The sequence below is a fragment of the Salvelinus alpinus genome, chromosome 5, assembly GCF_045679555.1.
Source record: "Salvelinus alpinus chromosome 5, SLU_Salpinus.1, whole genome shotgun sequence".
Lineage (NCBI taxonomy): Eukaryota > Metazoa > Chordata > Actinopteri > Salmoniformes > Salmonidae > Salvelinus > Salvelinus alpinus.
The window spans coordinates 102,765,429-102,789,311 of NC_092090.1; the positions used below are offsets into that span (position 1 = coordinate 102,765,429).

General features: G+C 44.8%; 1 protein-coding gene across 1 annotated transcript; it reads right to left on the bottom strand.

The window, feature by feature from the left end:
* Positions 1–1,537: 1,537 nt before the first annotated feature.
* Positions 1,538–2,413, bottom strand: LOC139575390 (uncharacterized). Its single transcript, XM_071400304.1, has one exon. It carries the CDS (start codon positions 2,411–2,413, stop codon positions 1,538–1,540), a length of 876 nt encoding a protein of 291 aa, XP_071256405.1.
* Positions 2,414–23,883: the final 21,470 nt, after the last annotated feature.

A 23,883-nucleotide genomic window follows, 5' to 3' on the forward strand; every position in this document is an offset into this window, starting at 1 on the left:
AGAGGGTTAAATATGAGAAAAGGGGAGAGGGTTAAATATGAGAAAAGGATCAGGTTAGGGTTAAATATGAGAAAGGATCAGGTTAGGTTTAAATTAGAAAGGCTCAGGTTAGGTTTAAATGATAAAGGATCAGGTTAGGTTTAAATATGACAAAGGATCAGGTTAGGTTTAAATTAGAAAGGCTCAGGTTAGGTTTAAATGATAAAGGATCAGGTTAGGTTTAAATATGACAAAGGATCAGGTTAGGTTTAAATATGACAAAGAATGGGGTTAGGGTTAGGGTTAGGGTTGTGGCAGTCATGAAATTGTGTCAGCGAGTTATTGTCATGTAAAAGTGTGGCGGTTTAATTAGGCTAAATGGATTGAAGTTTCCCTGCATTAAAGTTCCCGGCCACTAGGAGCACCACCTCTGGATGAGCCTTTTGTTGTTTGCTTATGACCTTATACAGCTCATTAAGTGCAGTCTTAGTGCCAGCATCAGTTTGTGGTGGTAAATAGACAGCTATAAAAATATAGATGAAAACTTTCTTGGTAAATAGTGTGGTCTACAGCTTATCATGAGGTACTCTACCTCAGTTGAGCAAAACCTCGATACTTCCTTAATATTAGATTGTGTGCACCAGCTGCTGTTGACAAATAGACACTGACCTCCGACCCTTATCTTACCGGAGGCAGCGGTTCTGTCTTACCGGAGGCAGCTGTTCTGTCTTACCGGAGGCAGCTGTTCTGTCTTACCGGAGGCAGCTGTTCTGTCTTACCGGAGGCAGCTGTTCTGTCTTACCGGAGGCAGCTGTTCTGTCTTACCGGAGGCAGCTGTTCTGTCTTACCGGAGGCAGCTGTTCTGTCTTACCGGAGGCAGCTGTTCTGTGTTACCGATACACAGAAAATCAAGTCAACTGTATATTATTAATGTTGTTGTTCAGCCCCGACTCTGTGAAACATAAGATATTACCGTTTTAAATGTCCTGTTAGTAGGATAGTCTCGAACGGAGCTCATCGAGTTAATTCTCCAGTGATTGTACGTTTGCCAGTAGGATGGATGGTAAAGGTGGATTATCCACTCGCCGACAAATTCTTAACAAGCACCCAGATCTGTGCACCCTGTATCGGCGTCTCCTCTTTGTGCGAATGACGGGGATTTGGGCGGATCCGGGAGGAGCCTAAATCTTTCACCTCCCATTTGTTAAAGAAATAATCTTCCTCCAGTCCGACATGAGTGATCGCTGTTCTGATGCCCAGAAGTTATTTTCGGTCATAAGAAACGGTGGCAGAAACATTATATACAAAAACAGTTACAAACAATGCAAAATAACACACAGAATAGCACAGTTGGTTAGGAGCCTGTGAAACGGCAGCCATCCCCTCTGGCGCCCCCCTCTGGAGGCCCCCCTCTGCCCCCCCCCCTCTGGCGCCCCCCTCTGGCCCCCTCCTCTGGCGCCCCCCTCTGACGCCCCCCTGTGGCGCCCCCCTCTGGCCCCCCCCTCTGGCGGCCCCCCTCTGGCGCCCCCCTCTGGCGCCCCCCTCTGGCGCCCCCCTCTTACGGCCCCCCTGGCGCCCCCCTGTGGCGCCCCCCTCTGGCGCCCCACTCTGACGGCCCCCTCTGACGGCCCCCCCTGGCGCCCCCCTGTGGCGCCCCCCCCCGGCGCCCCCCTCTGGCGCCCCCCTGTGGCGCCCCCCCCTGGCGGCCCCCCCTGACGGCCCCCTCTGACGGCCCCCCCTGGCGCCCCCCTCTGACGGCCCCCCCCGGCGCCCCCCTGTGGCGCCCCCCTCTGGCGCCCCCCTCTGGCGTCCCCCTCTGGCGGCCCCCCTCTGGCGCCCCCCCCTGGCGCCCCCCCCTGGCGCCCCCCTCTGACGGCCCCCTCTGGCGGCCCCCTCTGGCGCCCCCCTCTGGCGGCCCCCTCTGGCGGCCCCCTCTGGCGCCCCCCTCTGGCGCCCCCCCCCTGGCGCCCCCCTCTGGCGCCCCCCTCTGGCGCCCCCCCCCCTGGCGCCCCCCCCTGGCGCCCCCCCCCTGGCGCCCCCCTCTGGCGCCCCCCCTCTGGCGCCCCCCTCTGGCGCCCCCCCCCTGGCGCCCCCCTCTGGCGCCCCCCCCCTGGCGCCCCCCTCTGGCGCCCCCCCCCTGGCGCCCCCCTCTGGCGCCCCCCTCTGGCGCCCCCCCCTGGCGCCCCCCTCTGGCGCCCCCCCCTGGCGCCCCCCTCTGGCGCCCCCCTCTGGCGCCCCCCCCTGGCGCCCCCCCCCTGGCGCCCCCCTCTGGCGCCCCCCTCTGGCGCCCCCCTCTGGCGCCCCCCCCCTCTGGCGCCCCCCCCTGGCGCCCCCCTCTGGCGCCCCCCCCTGTGTCGCCCCCCTCTGGCGCCCCCCCCTGTGTCGCCCCCCTCTGGCGCCCCCCCCTGTCTGGCGCCCCCCCCTGTGTCGCCATTCTCCAACAACATGATGCACGCCTTTGGAACACGTACATTTAAAAAGTTGAATAAATAAAGGCATTATACACCGTCACAATACATCCGCTATTTATTTTAGTCAAGTCCAAAGAAACATAATATGAAGAAAATGTATTTCATAAGAACAGAATATGAGTTGGCCTACTGTATGTTATCTGGCTATGCTCCTTGCCATAGGCTGTAGGCTTGTTCATTTATCAGACTAGATATGCTTATAAGTCCTGTGCCAACATTTGATATTATATGATTTTATATTAAGAAGAATATAATTGAACTGAATAAAATAGAAAGGATATTTTTCCCATTTCGGAGGGAGTGCACATATGTAGTGTCTATGTTGAGAGTAAAAGTCATCATTTTGAAACAGGTCCTATATGTAAGATTTAGAGTTAATTGGCAACTTTAGTTGTGAATGATACAAACCTTAGAATGTCTTAGAAATCCAAACATATATGGGCTGCATGATGGGGGACAGTCGCAAAAAAAGCATATGCTCTGTTCCTTAACTTAGGCTGCGCATATCATACTTTCACCCATCACACTATTCTCAATTGAATCTTGTCTTTATGTAAATTTTTATTTTATTTAGAATGGCCCATTATCAAATAGGGCAGGAACAGCGGAGGGGGAAACAATACATCTGTGTGGACTCAAATATCAAATGGAAGCCGCGCTTTCCGCCGGTCTACTTTGGTTTTATAGCAGAGCTGTGCTTAATATGAGCAGCTGAGAAATAAATATACAAACGTTTATTTCACTCCATATCACTGTTAGAGGAGCTTCTCTCGCTGTGGGGTGAAATTCTGCCCCCTGGTCCTGGCAGCTACCCAGTGCTTCATTTGGGAAACCAAGAGAAATCTATTCGGGAACATCAACAGTAACATGTTTTTCACCAAGAAACATATTTCACTAAACTGCTGACAGCCCCTCTGCCCAAGAAAGGAAAAAGGGGAGAGAGGAAGAGATGGAAACGCATGATATTCTGTATAGCAAAGGTAATATTCCAAACAATTAGTTATGAAAATATAAAAAAATGCCCTATTACTAGGCCATTCAAAATACAAGTCCACTATAATTGTAGGATAACTGTAAGCAGCCCTGCACAATCAATGAACCAACAGTATCACCTACTGTCGGGCTGTACTTTATCTCCCAAATGTTGGAGTGAATTGGGAGCATAGACAGTGTGTGGCCCTTCCTGTTCTCTACAGGTAATCTTTATCATCTTTATTTAATCTTTATTAGCCCAACACCTACATTTTTAATGATGTGCGTATGTCCTTTTCTACCAACATAATTAGAACAGTAAAAATATCAAATCAAATCAAAATCAAAAAACAGTAAAAATATATATTTTTGTAATACCTGTGGTATATTGTCTGAAATACAATAATTTTAAGCCAGTCCACAACCAGGAGCCAATCTACCCTGTTTATAATATCTAATGTAGGCTATCTAATATAGATATTCTGATCATTAGTTGATTATTTGAATCCGCTGTGTAGTGGAGTCTCTTCAGAGTAGGAAAGGTAGGACCATCCTCAGTAAATTTCATAAATATAGTGAAACATTCAGAAAGTTAGCCTTTTTAGATAAAACTACACTGAATATATTCACGTCATCAAATAATTGATTAAAACACGCTGTTTTGCTATGAAGGTCTACAGTAGCCTCAACAGCACTGTGTAGGGTAGCACCATGGTGTAGCCGGAGGACAGCTAGCTTCCGTCCTCTTCTGGGTACATTGGCTTCAATACAAAACCTAGGAGGCTCATGGTTCTCACCCTTTTCCATAGACTCAAATCAAATCAAAGTTTATTTGTCAGACTTATTTGTCAGACTTACACAGTAATTATGACAACTTCCGGAGGATGTCCTTCAACCTATCAGAGCTCTTACAGCATGAACTGACATGTTGTTCACACAATCAAAGGATCAGAGAATGAATCTAGTACTGAAAGCATAAGCTACAGCTAGCTAGCACTGCAGTGCATAAAATGTGGTGAGTAGCTGACTCAAAGAGAGAAAGACAATAGTTTAACAGTTTTGAACAAATACATTTCTTCAAAAATGAAGCAGAAGCAAGAGAGCAAGAGAGAGTGAGCTAGCTATATTTTGCACATTTTTTACACTTTCACTTACTTACCTAGCGAATGCAGCTAGGAATGTTAGCTAGCTGGCTATGGAGATCCAACACTGCAACTCTTCCAAGCCAAGGTAAGCTTTTAATGTATTGCCACTGGGGCACACCAGTGTAACTGCTAAACCGCTTGCTGACTGTACAGTGTACCGCGGGTTTACTAACGTGTTAGTTCTAGTAGCTAAGTTGACGTTAGTTAATATGCTGACAACGATGTAGGCGGTTAGCAGTTATGATATGAAGATTTGGGTTGGAAAGCTTTTTTCGCCTGGTCCCAGACAGCTGATGTGTTGTGTACTGAAGTCTACAAGTGAAGGGAAAAGGTGAGAGGAGGAGAACACATAGGTGCAAGAAGAATATAATGAGCAAAGGGGTCATGCTGTTTGCGTGTGATCAGAGGTGTTTTCATTCTGCCGATTCTGTTGAAAAACGTTTCATAAACGGAATGAACGGAACGAAACAGGGATAAACATACCTGACTTTGTCCAATAGAAACTCTCTCTTGCAACTGCTGGACTAATGATTCACTTCTAGATCAGCTAGATGCATTACATTTACATTTTAGTCATTTAGCAGACGCTCTTATCCAGAGCGACTTACAGTAGAGTGCATACATTTTATTTATTTATTTTATTTGATTTTTTTACATACTGAGACAAGGATATCCCTACCGGCCAAACCCTCCCTACCGGCCAAACCCTCCCTAACCCGGACGACGCTATGCCAATTGTGCGTCGCCCCACGGATCTCCCGGTTGCGGCCGGCTGCGACAGAGCCTGGGCGCGAACACAGCCCAGCCTGGGCGCGAACCCAGAGACTCTGGTGGCGCAGCTAGCACTGCGATGCAGTGCCCTAGACCACTGCGCCACCCGGGAGACCGGGATGCAGGCAAGAGTGTGTGAGGCGATATTAAATGTATCACCATCACTGTGATTACTTACATTTTTCTCTCTCCCCTACATTGTAACCTTTCATTCATAGGCTAGGTTGTAGCAACCTCATGACTGGTATAGGGAAACTGTCATTATAATGTGTAGTAGCCTAAACCTATCAATGTTACATTGATCTTGGTGAATGGAATATGAATGACAGTCATCTAATATGCTCTAATAGAAATAAGATCATGCTCATCAAAAGATGTGGTAGCAGTCAGACATCTTTGTCCTCGTCTTGTCCCGTGTATATATCTTTTATATTTTTTTTTTCGCAAATCTTTTTTATATTTTTCCTAAACCTTCAACTTCAATATACTCTCCTGCAACCCGCCTCACCCAATGTGGTATGGATCTGCTATTTTCTAAAGTATTTTTCTTTACTTTCGAACCGGAATCCCCCAACAGAAGCTAGCCAGCTAACTAGCTACTAGCTAGTTAGCTAACCACTGCTAGCGGTCATCAGCTGACCTCTAGCTCGGAAATCTCATGCCAGTTCGCACAACGCGATTCAATCCAGAGCATACCAGTCTTATTTTCTCTCCATATCCCCGGATTCCTACCGCAAGCCCTGAACCTTTTCACCTGGATCATCGCAGCTAGCTAGCTGCAATCCGAGTTGCTACTCCTGGCTACGTCTCTGTCACAAAGAAAGCACCAATTAGCCTGGAGCTAGCATGCTAGGCCCATCTCCCAGCTAGCTGAAGAGGTCCATCAGTCACTCCTTGGGAAAAAAATAAATATTTTCCCTAGATTTTTTTGTTACACCTAAAGCACCGTCATGAAAAGGGGCATGAGGGTTAACCCTAACGATAAAGGGGCATGAGGGTTAACCCTAACGATAAAGGGGCATGAGGGTTAACCCTAACGATAAAGGGGCATGAGGGTTAACCCTAACGATAAAGGGGCATGAGGGTTAACCCTAACGATAAAGGGGCATGAGGGTTAACCCTAACGATAAAAGGGCATGAGGGTTAACCCTAACGATAAAGGGGCATGAGGGTTAACCCTAACGATAAAGGGGCATGAGGGTTAACCCTAACGATAAAGGGGCATGAGGGTTAACCCTAACGATAAAGGGGCATGAGGGTTAACCCTAATGATAAAGGGGCATGAGGGTTAACCCTAACAATAAAGGGGCATGAGGGTTAACCCTAACGATAAAGGGGCATGAGGGTTAACCCTAACGATAAAGGGGCATGAGCCTTAGAATATTATGTAGTAGTGAGAATGCTCGGGAGCAAGCAATGTTGAAAAGTAAACTTTAGACATGTTGTACTTTCCTTAAACATAGTTTTGTAATTGAGTAATTTGTAACAGATAACAAGAAAATTGCATTTGAAAAAGGTCATATTTTTGCTGTGAGCCAGTGGGGTTACCAATGCAACTTTGGGTTGTTTTCCCCCAAGGCGTGTGGGGCCGCAACGTTCTATTTAATACCGACTGGGAGTATGGCAGCCAGACACTTTTTGGTCTAAGGAATGGGAAAATGTGGGTTAACTGTATCAGTGTGGAGGTGAACTCCGAGCTTATTGGTCCTTTTGAATTCATTGTTTGTCTTCTCTGATTGGTATCAGGTTTGACTCTGGATAGTGCACCTCCATCTGTTTCCTGTTAACACCTTGTTCTTTTTCCAATAGCCATCTGAGGTGCTGACCTATTGCACCCTCTACAACCACTATGATTATTATTATTTGACCCTGCTGGTCATCTATGAAAGTTTGAACATCTTGGCCATGTACTGTAATAATCTCCACCCGGCACAGCGAGAAGAGGACTGGCCACCCCTCAGAGCCTGGTTCCTCTCTAGGTTCTTTCCTATGTTCCTGCCTTTCTAGGGAGTTTTTCCTAGCCATCGTGCTTCTACATCTGCATTGCTTGCTGTTTGGGGTTTTAGGCTGGGTTTCTGTACAGCACTTTTTGACATCAGCTGATGTAAATAGGGTTTTATAAATACATTTGATTGGTTGATTGATCTTGCAATTTGCCGAACTCCCACTCAGGAATGCAGACCGATAAGCAGACTGCCTGCCTTCCCGCCTCCCATTGTTATTAACAAAGACAGTACAGTATGAAGAAAGGTTAAAACTGCTTCACCAATAGAAATCACCCATCACACATGTAGGCGATATCATGGCAACATTGGCTAGCTAAGCTTAGAAACACTAGCGGTCTAGCGGTCCAGCGGTCTAGCGGTCTAGCGGTCCAGCGGTCTAGCGGTCCAGCGGTCCAGCGGTCCAGCGGTCCAGCGGTCCAGCGGTCCAGCGGTCCAGCGGTCCAGCGGTCTAGCGGTCCAGCGGTCCAGCGGTCCAGCGGTCCAGCGGTCCAGCGGTCCAGCGGTCCAGCGGTCCAGCGGTCTAGCGGTCTAGCGGTCCAGCGGTCCAGCGGTCCAGCGGTCTAGCGGTCCAGCGGTCCAGCGGTCCAGCGGTCTAGCGGTCCAGCGGTCCAGCGGTCTAGCGGTCCAGCGGTCGTCTCGAGCCGAATTGTTCAGGCAGTCAAATCAAAGGCACTCCTTCAATATAAAGCTGTTTTTGACAACAATGAAAACGGGTCAGTTTGTCACTTTCATGAGGTTGAAGTACATAACATGTTCAACTATTTAAGACATTGACTCGGTTCTAAGTTGTGCCTTTAGATTTTGAGAAAATGATCAACTAAGGAAGAATTGTTCTCTTCTCTCATTGACGTCTCAAACCCCAAATCCGGCCTGGTCTGTTTGGTCTGTTTCAATTCCTGCAGTCAGGAATGCCAACTGCACGCTCCCTCAACACTTGAGACAGCTGTGGCATTGTATTGTGTGACAAAACTGCACATTTTAGAGTGGCCTTTTATTGTTTGTGCTGTTTAATCAGTTTATTGATATGCCACACGTGTCAGGTGGATGGATTATCTTGGCAAAGGGAAATGCTTCCTGTTTACAAACAAAATCCCAAACAGAAAGTACCAGTGACCTGCTCAACACGGATGTGGTCCAATGAAGCAGACACCAGGCTGCAACACTGTTTCGCGAGGACAAACTGGGATTTGTTCCGGGATCCATCCAATAGCTTTGAGGAGTTTACACCATCAGTCAATAAGTGCCCAAGTGACTATACAAACTCATCCAAACCAAAACCCAATCTTCTTCTCCATATCCTACTGATTCTCCAGATTCCTACTGCAAGCTCTGAACCTTTTCACCTGGATCATCGCAGCTAGCTAGCTGCTATCCGTGTGACTACTCCTGGCTAAGGTCTCTGTCCCGAAGAAAGCACCAATTAGCCTGGAGCTAGCCTGTGCTAGGCCCATCTCCCAGCTAGCTGAAGAGGTCCATCAGCCCCTCCTTGGGCTACAATAACTATTTTGCCAATTGGCCTGGACCCCTTTTACTGCCGACACGGAGCCCCGCAGATTCATTACGACTGCACTACCAACGTAATCCGGTTTTTCAACAGGCTCCTCTGTTGCGACGTCCCCTGAATGCCCATCTGCTAGCTGTCTAGAGCATACCGGACTGTTAGCGTAAGAGGTCCATCAGCCAATTTCTTGGGCTACTATACCTATTTTGCCAATTGGCCTGGACCCTTTTACTACACGGAGCCCTGCTGATCCATCACGACTGGTCTGCCGACGTAACCGCACAAGTGGGCTACAACAGACTTCCTACGTCGCGACGTCCCTCTAAGGCCCTTCTGCTAGCCTGCTAGCCCTGGCTCGCTAGCTGTTTACTGCAGAGATAGCCTGCAGTATTCTGTCTTATTATCCAGGTCTGTGCCCAAACAGTTCGAGCTTCTACTTTTAAAATTCATCCTTTCCAGAAACAAGTCACTGTTTCCACTTGCTTTAGACCACCTTCTGCGCCCCTGGACACCATATGTGAATTGATTGCCCCCCATCTATCTTCAGAGCTCGTTCTGTTAGGTGACCTAAACTGGAACATGCTTAACATCCCGGCCGTCCTACAATCTAAGCTAGATGCCCTCAATCTCACACAAATTATCAATGAACCTAACAGGTACAACCCCAAATCTGTAAACACAGGCACCCTCATAGATATCATCCTGACCAACTTACTCTCCTAATACACCTGTGCTGTCTTCAACCAGGATCTCAGCGATCACTGCCTCATTGCCTGCATCCGTAATGGGTCTGCGGTCAAACGACCACCCCTCATCACTGTCAGACGCTCCCTAAAACACTTCAGCGAGCAGGCCTTTCTCATCGACCTGGCCCGGGTATCCTGGTGGGATATTGACCTCATCCCGTATAGTAGAGGATACCTGGTTATTCTTTAAAAGTGCTTTCCTCACCATCTTAAATAAGCATGCCCCACTCCAGACCTGACTGCCCTTGACCAACACAAAACATCCTGTGGCGTACTGCATTAGCATCAAATAGCCCACGCGATATGCAACTTTTCAGGGATGTTAGGAACCAATATACACAGGCAGTTAGGAAACTAAAGGCTAGCTTTTTCAAACAGAAATGTGCATCCTGTAGCACAAACTCCAAAAAGTTCTGGGACACTGTAAAGTCCATGGAGAATAAGAGCACCTCCTCCCAGCTGCACACTGCTCTGAGGCCAGGAAACACTGTCACCACTGACACATCCACGATAATTGAGAATTTCAATAAGCATTTCTCTACAGCTGGCCATGCTTTCCACCTGGCTACCCCTACCCCGGTCAGCAACCCTGCACCCCCCACAGCAACTTGCCCAAGACTGCCCCATTTCTCCTTCACCTAAATCCAGATAGCTGATGTTCTGAAAGAGCTGCAAAATCTGGACCCCTACAAATCAGCCGGGCTAGACAATCTGGACCCTCTCTTTCTAAAAAGATCTGCTGAAATTGTTGCAACCCCTATTACTAGCTTGCTCAATGTCTCTTTCGTATCGTCTGAGATCCCAAAAGATTGGAAAGCTGACGCGGTCATACCCCTCTTCAAAGGAGGAGACACTCTATACCCAAACTACTACAGACCTATATCTATCCTACCCTGCCTTTCTAAGGTCTTCGAAAGCCAAATTAACAAACAGATCACCGACCATTTTAAATCCCACCGTACCTTCTCCGCTATGCAATCTGGGATCCGAGCTGGTCATGGGTGCACCTCAGCCACGCTCAAGGTCCTAAACGATATCATAACTGCCAACGATAAGAGACAATACTGTGCAGCTGTATTCAACGACCTGGACAAAGCTTTCGACTCTGTCAATCACCACATTCTTATCGGCAGACTCAACAGCCTTGGTTTCTCAAATGACTGCCTCGCCTGGTTCACCTTCTACTTCTCTGATAGAGTTCAGTGTGTCAAATCGGAGGACCTGTTGTCCAGACCTCTGGCAGGATCTGAGGGAGTACCACAGGGTTCAATTCTCGGGCCGACTCTTTTCTCTCTATACATCAATGATGTCGCTTTTGCTGCTGGTGATTCTCTGATCCACCTCTACGCAGACGACACCCTTCTCTATGCTTTGGCCCTTCTTTGGACACTGTGATAACTAACCTCCAGACGAGCTTCAATGCCATACAACTCTCCTTCCGTTGGACACCGACACAACACACATACACACACACACACGCTTTCACACTAATCATATGCTGCTGCTACTCTGTTTTTTATTTGACTCTTATTATTATCTATCCTGATGTCTAGTCACTTTACCCTGCCTTCATGTACATATCTACCTCAAATACCTTATTATTATCTATCCTGATGCCTAGTCACTTTACCCTGCCTTCATGTACATATCTACCTCTAATACCTTATTATTATCTATCCTGATGCCTAGTCACTTTACCCTGCCTTCATGTACATATCTACCTCAAATACCTTATTATTATCTATCCTGATGTCTAGTCACTTTACCCTGCCTTCATGTACATATCTACCTCAAATACCTTATTATTATCTATCCTGATGCCTAGTCACTTTACCCTGCCTTCATGTACATATCTACCTCAAATAACTTATTATTATCTACCCTGATGCCTAGTCACTTTACCCTGCCTTCATGTACATATCTACCTCAAATACCTTATTATTATCTATCCTGATGCCTAGTCACTTTACCCTGCCTTCATGTACATATCTACCTCAAATACCTTATTATTATCTATCCTGATGCCTCGTCAATTTACCCTGCCTTCATGTACATATCTACCTCAAATACCTTATTATTATCTATCCTGCTGCCTAGTCACTTTACCCTGCCTTCATGTACATATCTATCTCAAATACCTTATTATTATCTATCCTGATGCCTAGTCACTTTACCCTGCCTTCATGTACATATCTACCTCTAATACCTTATTATTATCTATCCTGTTGTCTAGTCACTTTACCCTGCCTTCATGTACATATCTACCTCAAATACCTTATTATTATCTATCCTGATGTCTAGTCACTTTACCCTGCCTTCATGTACATATCTACCTCAAATACCTTATTATTATCTATCCTGATGTCTAGTCACTTTACCCTGCCTTATTGTACATATCTACCTCAAATACCTTATTATTATCTATCCTGATGCCGCGTCACTTTACCCTGCCTTATTGTACATATCTACCTCAAATACCTTATTATTATCTATCCTGATGCCTAGTCACTTTACCCTGCCTTATTGTACATATCTACCTCAAATATCTTATTATTATCTATCCTGATGCCTAGTCACTTTACCCTGCCTTCGTGCACATATCTACCTCAAATACCTTATTATTATCTATCCTGATGTCTAGTCACTTTACCCTGCCTTCATGTACATATCTACCTCAAATACCTTATTATTATCTATCCTGATGCCTTGTCAATTTACCCTGCCTTCATGTACATATCTACCTCAAATACCTTATTATTATCTATCCTGATGCCTCGTCAATTTACCCTGCCTTCATGTACATATCTACCTCAAATACCTTATTATTATCTATCCTGCTGCCTAGTCACTTTACCCTGCCTTCATGTACATATCTATCTCAAATACCTTATTATTATCTATCCTGATGCCTAGTCACTTTACCCTGCCTTCATGTACATATCTACCTCTAATACCTTATTATTATCTATCCTGTTGTCTAGTCACTTTACCCTGCCTTCATGTACATATCTACCTCCAATACCTTATTATTATCTATCCTGATGTCTAGTCACTTTACCCTGCCTTCATGTACATATCTACCTCAAATACCTTATTATTATCTATCCTGATGTCTAGTCACTTTACCCTGCCTTATTGTACATATCTACCTCAAATACCTTATTATTATCTATCCTGATGCCGCGTCACTTTACCCTGCCTTATTGTACATATCTACCTCAAATACCTTATTATTATCTATCCTGATGCCTAGTCACTTTACCCTGCCTTATTGTACATATCTACCTCAAATATCTTATTATTATCTATCCTGATGCCTAGTCACTTTACCCTGCCTTCGTGCACATATCTACCTCAAATACCTTATTATTATCTATCCTGATGTCTAGTCACTTTACCCTGCCTTCATGTACATATCTACCTCAAATACCTTATTATTATCTATCCTGATGCTTCGTCAATTTACCCTGCCTTCATGTACATATCTACCTCAAATACCTTATTATTATCTATCCTGATGCCTCGTCAATTTACCCTGCCTTCATGTACATATCTACCTCAAATACCTTATTATTATCTATCCTGCTGCCTAGTCACTTTACCCTGCCTTCATGTACATATCTATCTCAAATACCTTATTATTATCTATCCTGATGCCTAGTCACTTTACCCTGCCTTCATGTACATATCTACCTCTAATACCTTATTATTATCTATCCTGTTGTCTAGTCACTTTACCCTGCCTTCATGTACATATCTACCTCCAATACCTTATTATTATCTATCCTGATGTCTAGTCACTTTACCCTGCCTTCATGTACATATCTACCTCAAATACCTTATTATTATCTATCCTGATGTCTAGTCACTTTACCCTGCCTTATTGTACATATCTACCTCAAATACCTTATTATTATCTATCCTGATGCCGCGTCACTTTACCCTGCCTTATTGTACATATCTACCTCAAATACCTTATTATTATCTATCCTGATGCCTAGTCACTTTACCCTGCCTTATTGTACATATCTACCTCAAATATCTTATTATTATCTATCCTGATGCCTAGTCACTTTACCCTGCCTTCGTGCACATATCTACCTCAAATACCTTATTATTATCTATCCTGATGTCTAGTCACTTTACCCTGCCTTCATGTACATATCTACCTCAAATACCTTATTATTATCTATCCTGATGCCTAGTCACTTTACCCTGCCTTCATGTAGATACAGTGGGGCGAACAAGTATTTGATACACTGCCGATTTTGCAGGTTTTCCTACTTACAAAGCATGTAGAGGTCTGTAATTTTTATCATAGGTACACTTCAACTGTGAGAGACGGAATCTAAAACAAAAATCCAGAAAATCACATTGTATGATTTTTAAATAATTAATTTGCATTTTATTGCATGACATAAGTATTTGATCACCTACCAACCAGTAAGAATTCCGGCTCTCACAGACCTGTTAGGTTTTCTTTAAGAAGCCCTCCTGTTCTCCACTCATTACCTGTATTAACTGCACCTGTTTGAACTCGTTACCTGTATAAAAGACACCTGTCCACACACTCAATCAAACAGACTCCAACCTCTCCACAATGGCCAAGACCAGAGAGCTGTGTAAGGACATCAGGGATAACATTGTAGACCTGCACAAGGCTGGGATGGGCTACAGGACAATAGGCAAGCAGCTTGGTGAGAAGGCAACAACTGTTGGCGCAATTATTAGAAAATGGAAGAAGTTCAAGATGACGGTCAATCACCCTCGGCCTGGGGCTCCATGCAAGATCTCACCTCGTGGGGCATCAATGATCATGAGGAAGGTGAGGGATCAGCTCAAAACTACACGGCAGTACCTGGTCAATGACTTGAAGAGAGCTGGGACCACAGTCTCAAAGAAAACCATTAGTAACACACTACGCCGTCATGGATTAAAATCCTGCAGCGCACGCAAGGTCCCCCTGCTCAAGCCAGCGCATGTCCAGGCCCGTCTGAAGTTTGCCAATGACCATCTGGATGATCCAGAGGAGGAATGGGAGAAGGTCATGTGGTCTGATGAGACAAAAATAGAGCTTTTTGGTCTAAACTCCACTCGCCATGTTTGGAGGAAGAAGAAGGATGAGTACAACCCCAAGAACACCATCCCAACCGTGAAGCATGGAGGTGGAAACATCATTTTTTGGGGATGCTTTTCTGCAAAGGGGACAGGATGACTGCACCGTATTGAGGGGAGGATGGATGGGGCCATGTATCACGAGATCTTGGCCAACAACCTCCTTCCCTCAGTAAGAGCATTGAAGATGGGTCGTGGCTGGGTCTTCCAGCATGACAACGACACGAAGCACACAGCCATGGCAACTAAGGAGTGGCTCCGTAAGAAGCATCTCAAGGTCCTGGAGTGGCCTAGCCAGTCTCCAGACCTGAACCCAATAGAAAGTCTTTGGAGGGAGCTGAAAGTCCGTATTGCCCAGCGACAGCCCCGAAACCTGAAGGATCTGGAGAAGATCTGTAGGGAGGAGTGGGCCAAAATCCCTGCTGCAGTGTGTGCAAACCTAGTCAAGAACTACAGGAAACGTATGATCTCTGTAATTGCAAACAAAGGTTTCTGTACCAAATATTAAGTTCTGCTTTTCTGATGTATCAAATACTTATGTCATGCAATAATATGCAAATTAATTACTTAAAAATCATACAATGTGATTTTCTGGATTTTTGTTTTAGATTCCGTCTCTCATAGTTGAAGTGTACCTATGATAAAAATTACAGACCTCTACATGCTTTGTAAGCAGGAAAACCTGCAAAATCGGCAGTGTATCAAATACTTGTTCTCCCCACTGTATCTACCTCAAATACCTTGTACCTATGCACATTGGTCTGGTACCTGTACTTCCTGTATATAGCTCCACATTGGTCTGGTACCTGTACTTCCTGTATATAGCTCCACATTGGTCTGGTACCTGTACTTCCTGCTTCATTCTTGTGTTACTATTTGTATTATTATTGTTTAATTCTGCATCGATGGGAAGGGCTCGTAATTAGGCATTTCACGGTAAAGTCTACACCCGTTGTATTCGGCACACGTGACAAACATTTGATTTGAAAATATTTTTTGTATGCTTTTCATGTTTAACCAAATAAAGGACTTGTGAAGACAGCTGTGTGTTAGTATGACATCATCAACAACGTTTCTGATGTCAGGGAATGCAAATGTGAATGACCCTGTTGATGGGCTATTTGCATGTCCTTCCTTTTAGCTTTTCATTAGGCTGAAGGAGATTTAAATGGTGGTTTCAATGCATCACTCTAAACATGACATGTTGGTTTAGAGCTCACTGCTCTGTGGGTGCTCTCTGCTGGCTGCCTAGCATGGCAGGTAGGCAGGCAGACAGACAGGCAGGTATACACGTAGGCAGAAAGTTATAGGCAGAAAGGGAGGCAGGCAGACAGATAGGCAGAGAGGTAGGCAGTAAATGTAAATGTAAATGTAGGTAGGCAGAGAGGTATAGGCAGAAAAGGAGCCAGGCAGACAGACCGACAGACATGTTGGCAGGTGGCAGGTGGCAGGCAAGGTTAGGGTTAGCATGGCAAGCAGCAGGTGGACATTGAGCAGGCTGTTAATGGTAGCTACTTGTAATTTGGGAGATTCCCTCATATCTGCTTTTGTTTTTCTGCTCTTTTGCACACCATTATTTGCATTCATCTACTTGCACATCCTCATCGACATATATAAATGCTAAATTGTAATTACTTCGTCACTATTGGCCTATTTATTGCCTGACCTCCTTACTTCATTTGCTCACACTGTATACAGATATTCTATTGTGTTATTGACTGTACGTTTGTTTATTCCATGTGTAACTCTGTGTTGTTGTTTTTGTCTCCCTACTTTGCTTTATCTTGGCCAGGTCGCAGTTGTAAATGAGAACTTGTTCTCAACTGGCCTACCTGGTTAAATAAAAGGTGAAATAAAATCAAATAAAAATAGCCTGCTGGAGCCAAGTATGCAATGCTTCCAATACTGTGGATGGAGTTAAACACTATACACAGCTGCCCTCTAGGGGTTTTAAATGGTAGTGCTACCGATATACTGTCATTTCACATAGACTTTTCTCAGACCACATTTTTTTCTATCCACAAAGAATCAACACTTGATAATCAGACACTAGGTCTATTACCTAAGTGGTTCTTGAATGACCATCAGCCACATAATTGCATTCATTTCCTCATGAATCAACACCTGGCAACCCTCATTACCACACCATCGCCCCATCGTGAGGCACACCTGGCAACCCTCATTACCAAACCAGCGCCCCATCGTGAGGCACACCTGGCAACCCTCATTACCACACCAGCGCCCCATCGTGAGGCACACCTGGCAACCCTCATTACCACACCAGTACCCCATCGTGAGGCACACCTGGCAACCCTCATTACCACACCAGCGCCCCATCGTGAGGAACATCTGGCAACCCTCATTACCACACCATTGCCCCATCGTGAGGGACACCTGGCAACCCTCATTACCACACCAGCGCCCCATCGTGAGGCACACCTGGCAACCCTCATTACCACACCATCGCCCCATCGTGAGGGACACCTGGCAACCCTCATTACCACACCAGCGCCCCATCGTGAGGCACACCTGGCAACCCTCATTACCACACCAGCGCCCCATCGTGAGGCACACCTGGCAACCCTCATTACCACACCAGCGCCCCATCGTGAGCCACACCTGGCAACCCTCATTACCACACCAGCGCCCCATCGTGAGGCACACCTGGCAACCCTCATTACCACACCAGCGCCCCATCGTGAGGCACACCTGGCAACCCTCATTACCACACCAGCGCCCCATCGTGAGGCACACCTGGCAACCCTCATTACCACACCAGCGCCCCATCGTGAGGCACACCTGGCAACCCTCATTACCACACCACCGCCCCATCGTGAGGCACACCTGGCAACCCTCATTACCACACCATCGCCCCATCGTGAGGCACACCTGGACTCCATCACCACACCTGGACTCCATCACCACACTGATTACTCCCCCTTTATCTAGAACTCCCTAACATTACGCTTCAGACAGTATTGGTTATGTTTCCTTGTTATGTTATGTCCATTTGCCATATATGATCATAGAAAGTCAGTTTCCGAACGCAAAAGTCAGTGAAGCATGTCCAAGTGGCATAAGACAAGTCTATATGGCTTTTATGCACACCTCTTGGAGGACCAATCAGGTGCTTTGGACATCAGGAAGCCATTTCCTGAAATACACACATAAACATATACAAACCCCAAACAACACAGAAACTGGGGAACGTAACAATGGCATATATAAGTATTGAAAGTACCAAATCAGGATGTTATGTCCATTTGCCATATATGATCATAGGAAGTCGGCTTCCAAAGCCGAAAGTCAGTGAAGCATGTCCAAATGGCATAAGAAATGTCCAAATGACATATAAAAGTATTGAAGGTACCAAATCAGGATGTTATGTCCATTTGCCATAAATGATCATAGGAAGTCAGCTTCCGAACCCAAAAGTAAGTGAACCATGTACAAATGGCATAAGAAATGTCCCCAATTTGTATTTTATTTTTTCACCTTTATTTAACCAGGAAGGCTAGTTGAGAACAAGTTCTCATTTACAACTGCGACCTGGCCAAGATAAAGCAAAGCAGTGCGATACAAACAACAACACAGTTACACATGGAATAAACAAACATACAGTCAATAATACAATAGAAAATGTACAGTGTGTGCAAATGAGGTAGGATAATGGAGATAAGTCAATAAATAGGCCATAGTGGCAAAATAATTACAATATAGCAATTAAACACTGGAGTGATAGATACGCAGAAGATGAGTGTGCAAGTAGAGATAATGGGGTATAAAGGAGTAAAATAAATAATAGTATGGGGAAGAGATAGTTGGATGGGCTATTTACAGATGGGCTATGAACAGGTGCAGTGATCTGTGAGCTACTCTGACAGCTGGTGCTTAAAGCTAGTGAGGGAGATATGACCCTCCAGCTTCAGTGATTTTTGCAGTACGTTCCAGTCATTGGCAGCAGAGAACTGGAGGAAAGGCGGCCGAACGAGAAATTGGCTTTGGAGGTGACCAGTGACATATACCTGCTGGAGCGCGTGCTACTGGTGGGTGCTGCTATGGTGACCAGTGAGCTGAGATAAGGCGGGGCTTCACCTAGCAAAGACTTATAGATGACCTGGAGCCAGTGGGTTTGGCGACAAATATGAAGCGAGGGCCAGCCAACGAGAGCATACAGGTCGCAGTGGTGGGTAGTATATGGGGCTTTGGTGACAAAACTGATGGCACTGTGATAGACTGCATCCAATTTGTTGTGTAGAGTGTTGTAGGCTATTTTGTAAATGACATCGCCGAAGTTTTACGAGGGTATGTTTGGCTGCATGAGCGAAGGATGCTTTGTTGCAAAATAGGAAGCCAATTATAGATTTAATTTTGAACTGGAGATGTTTAATGTGAGTCTGGAAGGAGAATTTACAGTCTAACCAGACACCTAGGTATTTGTAGTTGTCCACATATTCTAGGTCAGAACCGCCCAGAGTAGTGATGCTGGACGGGCGGGCAGGTGTGGGAAGCGATCGGTTGAAGAGCATGCATTTAGTTTTACTTGCATTTAAGAGCAGTTAGAGGCCAGAGTTGTATTTTATTTTTAACACAGTGTCCAAAGAAGGGCCAGAAGTATACATAATGGTGTCGTCTGCGTAGAGGTGGATCAGAGAATCACCAGCAGCAAGAGCGACATCATTGATGTACATTGAGGTGCTTCTACACCTGCATTGCTTGCTGTTTTGGGTTTTAGGCTGGGTTTCTGTACAGCACTTTGAGATATCAGCTGATGTAAGAAGGGCTTTATAAATACATTTGATTTGATGTATACAGAGAAGAGAGGCGGCCTGAGGATTGTTACAGAATCAAATCAAAGTTTATTTCTCACATGCGTAGTGTAGAATATGCACTAGTATGTAGTGTATTGTAGTTTATAGTATGCACTAGTGATTTGTGTATTGTATACACAACTATGGAGTTTAGTGTATAGTATGCACTAGTACTGTATGTAGTGTATAGTATGCACTAGTATGTAGTGTACAGTGTTAAACATCCTATTAGTGTTACGTAAGTATTTTTTCTCAATCCAACCTTGAAAGTGCATGTTTTTGTTCCAGCACAGCATTTACACACCTGTTTCATCTAATCAAGGCTGACTAGCTGTTGAATTTGAGTGTTTTTTATGTATTTAATTAACTACGCAAGTCACATAAGAACAAGTTAGTATTTACAATGACATCCTACCGGGGAACAGTGGGTTAACTGCTTTGTTCAGGAGCAGAACAACCGATTTTTACCTTGTCAGCTCGGGGATTCAAACAAGCAACCTCTCAGTCACTGGCCCAATGGGCTAACAACTAGGCTACCTGCCACTCCTAGTACTGGATTTGAAAAAACATGTACACATTGTTGTGGCATTGCTTTGTAAAGATTTAAGAAAACATACCACGCTCATTTGATAAATTCAGTTTATTTTTAATATGCATTTCATTTAAAAAATATAAATTCTAAAATTAATAATTTCACCGGTTTTGTCCTAAAAGTCACAAAAGTCAATTAAAAAGGGTTAGTATGTAATACACTAAAATTAACTTTTTAATTTAACACTTTTTTGCAGTTACATGTTTTAGAATCGGTCCAACATGCTTAATGTACTTCAATCAAGTTGAACTAACTACCTCCATAATATGTCCCAGACATAAGTTACACTCATTTCCACTGACTATGGTTAAAACATTGATTCTGAAAATACAGTATACTAGCATACTGTTACGTGTTGATCTACAGATATCTTGAAAGAAACAAATGACCACAATGACAAAGATAAAAGTTTACCTATTGCATCTTGGTGGTCCAACATGCGGTTATGTATGTACAGATATATAGAGGAGAAACCTGGACCGTATTCATAAAGGATCTCAGAGTAGGACTACTGATCTAGGATCAGTTTGTCCATCATAATTAATAGGATAACATACACTGGAATGGATCTCACAGTAGGACTACTGATCTAGGATCAGTTTGTCCATCATAATTAATAGGATAACATAAACTGGAATGGATCTCACAGTAGGACTACTGATCTAGGATCAGTTTGTCCATCATAATTAATAGGATAACATAAACTGGAAGGAACTGATCCTAGATCAGCGCTCCTACTCTGAGACGCTTTCTGAATATCGGCCCAGACTCACTGGTCAAGACTGACTGGATACAGAGTGAGCTTGAGCAGTGGAGTTAGACAGACACAAACAGACAGACAGACAGACAGACAGACAGACAGACAGACAGACAGACAGACAGACAGACAGACAGACAGACAGACAGACAGACAGACAGACAGACAGACAGACAGACAGACAGACAGACAGACAGACAGTCAGACAGCCAGCCAGCCAGTCAGCCAGTCAGCCAGTCAGCCAGCCAGTCAGCCAGTCAGACAGTGGGTTCGTTTGTGGTAAGGTGAAAGCAACCGACTGTAGACGAAAGTTGAGGAGTGAAGTTGGAGACGGACACTGATGTGGTTTTTGGACAGCAAAACTCATTATAACATGGCAGTGTTGCCATTGTTTATAAAAGTTGCTCTTTATAATGTTGATATAAACATTTCTCCAACCCCCATATCACACACTCACAAACTGTAAATATACAGTGGGGAGAACAAGTATTTGATACACTGCCGATTTTGCAGGTTTTCCTACTTACAAACCATGTAGAGGTGTTTATGTTTATCATAGGTACACTTCAACTGTGAGAGACGGAATCTAAAACAAAAATCCAGAAAATCACATTGTATGATTTTTAAGTAATTAATTTGCATTTTATTGCATGACATAAGTATTTGATCACCTACCAACCAGTAAGAATTCCGGCTCTCACAGACCTGTTAGTTTTTCTTTAAGAAGCCCTCCTGTTCTCCACTCATTACCTGTATTAACTGCACCTGTTTGAACTCATTACCTGTATAAAAGACACCTGTCCACACACTCAATCAAACAGACTTCAACCTCTCCACAATGGCCAAGACCAGAGAGCTGTGTAAGGACATCAGGGATAAAATTGTAGACCTGCACAAGGCTAGGATGGGCTACAGAACAATAGGCAAGCAACTTGGTGAGAAGGCAACAACTGTTGGCGCAATTATTAGAAAATGGAAGAAGTTAAAGATGACAGTCAATCACCCTCGGTCTGGGGCTCCACGCAAGATCTCACCTCGTGGGGCATCAATGATCATGAGGAAGGTGAGGGATCAGCCCAGAACTACACGGCAGGACCTGGTCAATGACCTGAAGAGAGCTGGGACCACAGTCTCAAAGAAAACCATTAGTAATACACTACGCCGTCATGGATTAAAATCCTGCAGCGCACGCAAGGTCCCCCTGCTCAAGCCAGCGCATGTCCAGGCCCGTCTGAAGTTTGCCAATGACCATCTGGATGATCCAGAGGAGGAATGGGAGAAGGTCATGTGGTCTGATGAGACAAAAATAGAGCTTTTTGGTCTAAACTCGACTCGCCGTGTTTGGAGGAAGAAGAAGGATGAGTACAACCCCAAGAACACCATCCCAACTGTGAAGCATGAAGGTGGAAACATCATTCTTTGGGGATGCTTTTCTGCAAAGGGGACAGGACGACTGCACCGTATTGAGGGGAGGATGGATGGGGCCATGTATCGCGAGATCTTGGCCAACAAACTTCTTCCCTCAGTAAGAGCATTGAAGATGGGTCGTGGCTGGGTCTTCCAGCATGACAACGACCCGAAACACACAGCCAGGGCAAGTAAGGAGTAGCTCCGTAAGAAGCATCTCAAGGTCCTGGAGTGGCTTAGCCAGTCTCCAGACCTGAACCCAATAGAAAGTCTTTGGAGGGAGCTGAAAGTCCGTATTGCCCAGCGACAGCCCCGAAACCTGAAGGATCTGGAGAAAGTCTGTATGGAGGAGTAGGCCAAAATCCCTGCTGCAGTGTGTGCAAACCTGGTCAAGAACTACAGGAAACGTATGATCTCTGTAATTGCAAACAAAGGTTTCTGTACCAAATATTAAGTTCTGCTTTTCTGATGTATCAAATACTTATATCATGCAATAAAATGCAAATTAATTACTTAAAAATCATACAATGTGATTTTCTGGATTTTTGTTTTAGATTCCGTCTCTCACAGTTGAAGTGTACCTATGATCAAAATTACAGACCTCTACATGCTTTGTAAGCAGGAAAACCTGCAAAATCGGCAGTGTATCAAATACTTGTTCTCCCCACTGTATGTGTTTACATTGTGCTATCAATTGGTGAAAGAGAGCCCAAAATATATAAAGTTGTACGTATACAACGGGTGGTTCTAATCCTGGATGCTGATTGGTTGAAACCACATTCTAGACGTTGTCTATTCCACAAGTTACCAGCGGCTGAAGCTATGACGTTAAAATGCTTATTTACTCTGTTCCATCTGACTGCGCCATCCACTGTTCATCAGCCCAGCCAGGCAATTTATAAACTTGATCTCCACTATAAAAAAGCATCTAGACATTATCTCAAATTTTCTTTTCACTAACATTTAGTTTTCAACAGTGGAGATTCAATGTTAAATTCAATCTCCAGATGTCCCATAGTATTGAACGTGTTGGGAGTCAGGAGGAGACAGACAGGCAGGCAGGCAGGCAGCTTTTCTCAGTCATGAATCAGCATCATTTTATGGATCTATACAGAGAAATGTCGATAGAAAAAAGGTAAAACGAAACGAAAAGCAGCTGGTTTTTAGTCTTTGCAGCTCCTCTGAACAACAGTGTCCTGACGAGAGAGCACATTTTCTATTCCAGGCGAAATCGCTCACCATTAGCTCATTGCTATGGATGTATCCAAATAAATGTCACTAGAAATAGCTTAAACGAACGCAATTGAAGCTACTTTGCTGTTATTCTGGCTGTACTGTTTGACATAACTGTGAGTTAGCTGTATTTGGTTAGCTAGCAAGCATGGGATAAGAACGTTGCCAGCCAGTATGGCAATGGAACATTTAGAAAAAAAACATACAGAACATAAAGAATCAACGACTGGGTCGCGTCTCTGGCAACCGAACCGATAGAACGAACGACCAGACGGCTTGGGTAGCAACTTTAGATTTGCGTCGGGACTATATCTCATGGAAGGATGAAGGTATAAATCAATTCATCAAAATAAAGTTTTTAATTAAAATGTCAATCA

Coding starts and splice junctions, on each gene's coding strand:
- LOC139575390 (XM_071400304.1), bottom strand. CDS start 2,413: ATGGCGACACAGGGGGGGGCGCCAGACAGGGGGGGGCGCCAGAGGGGG.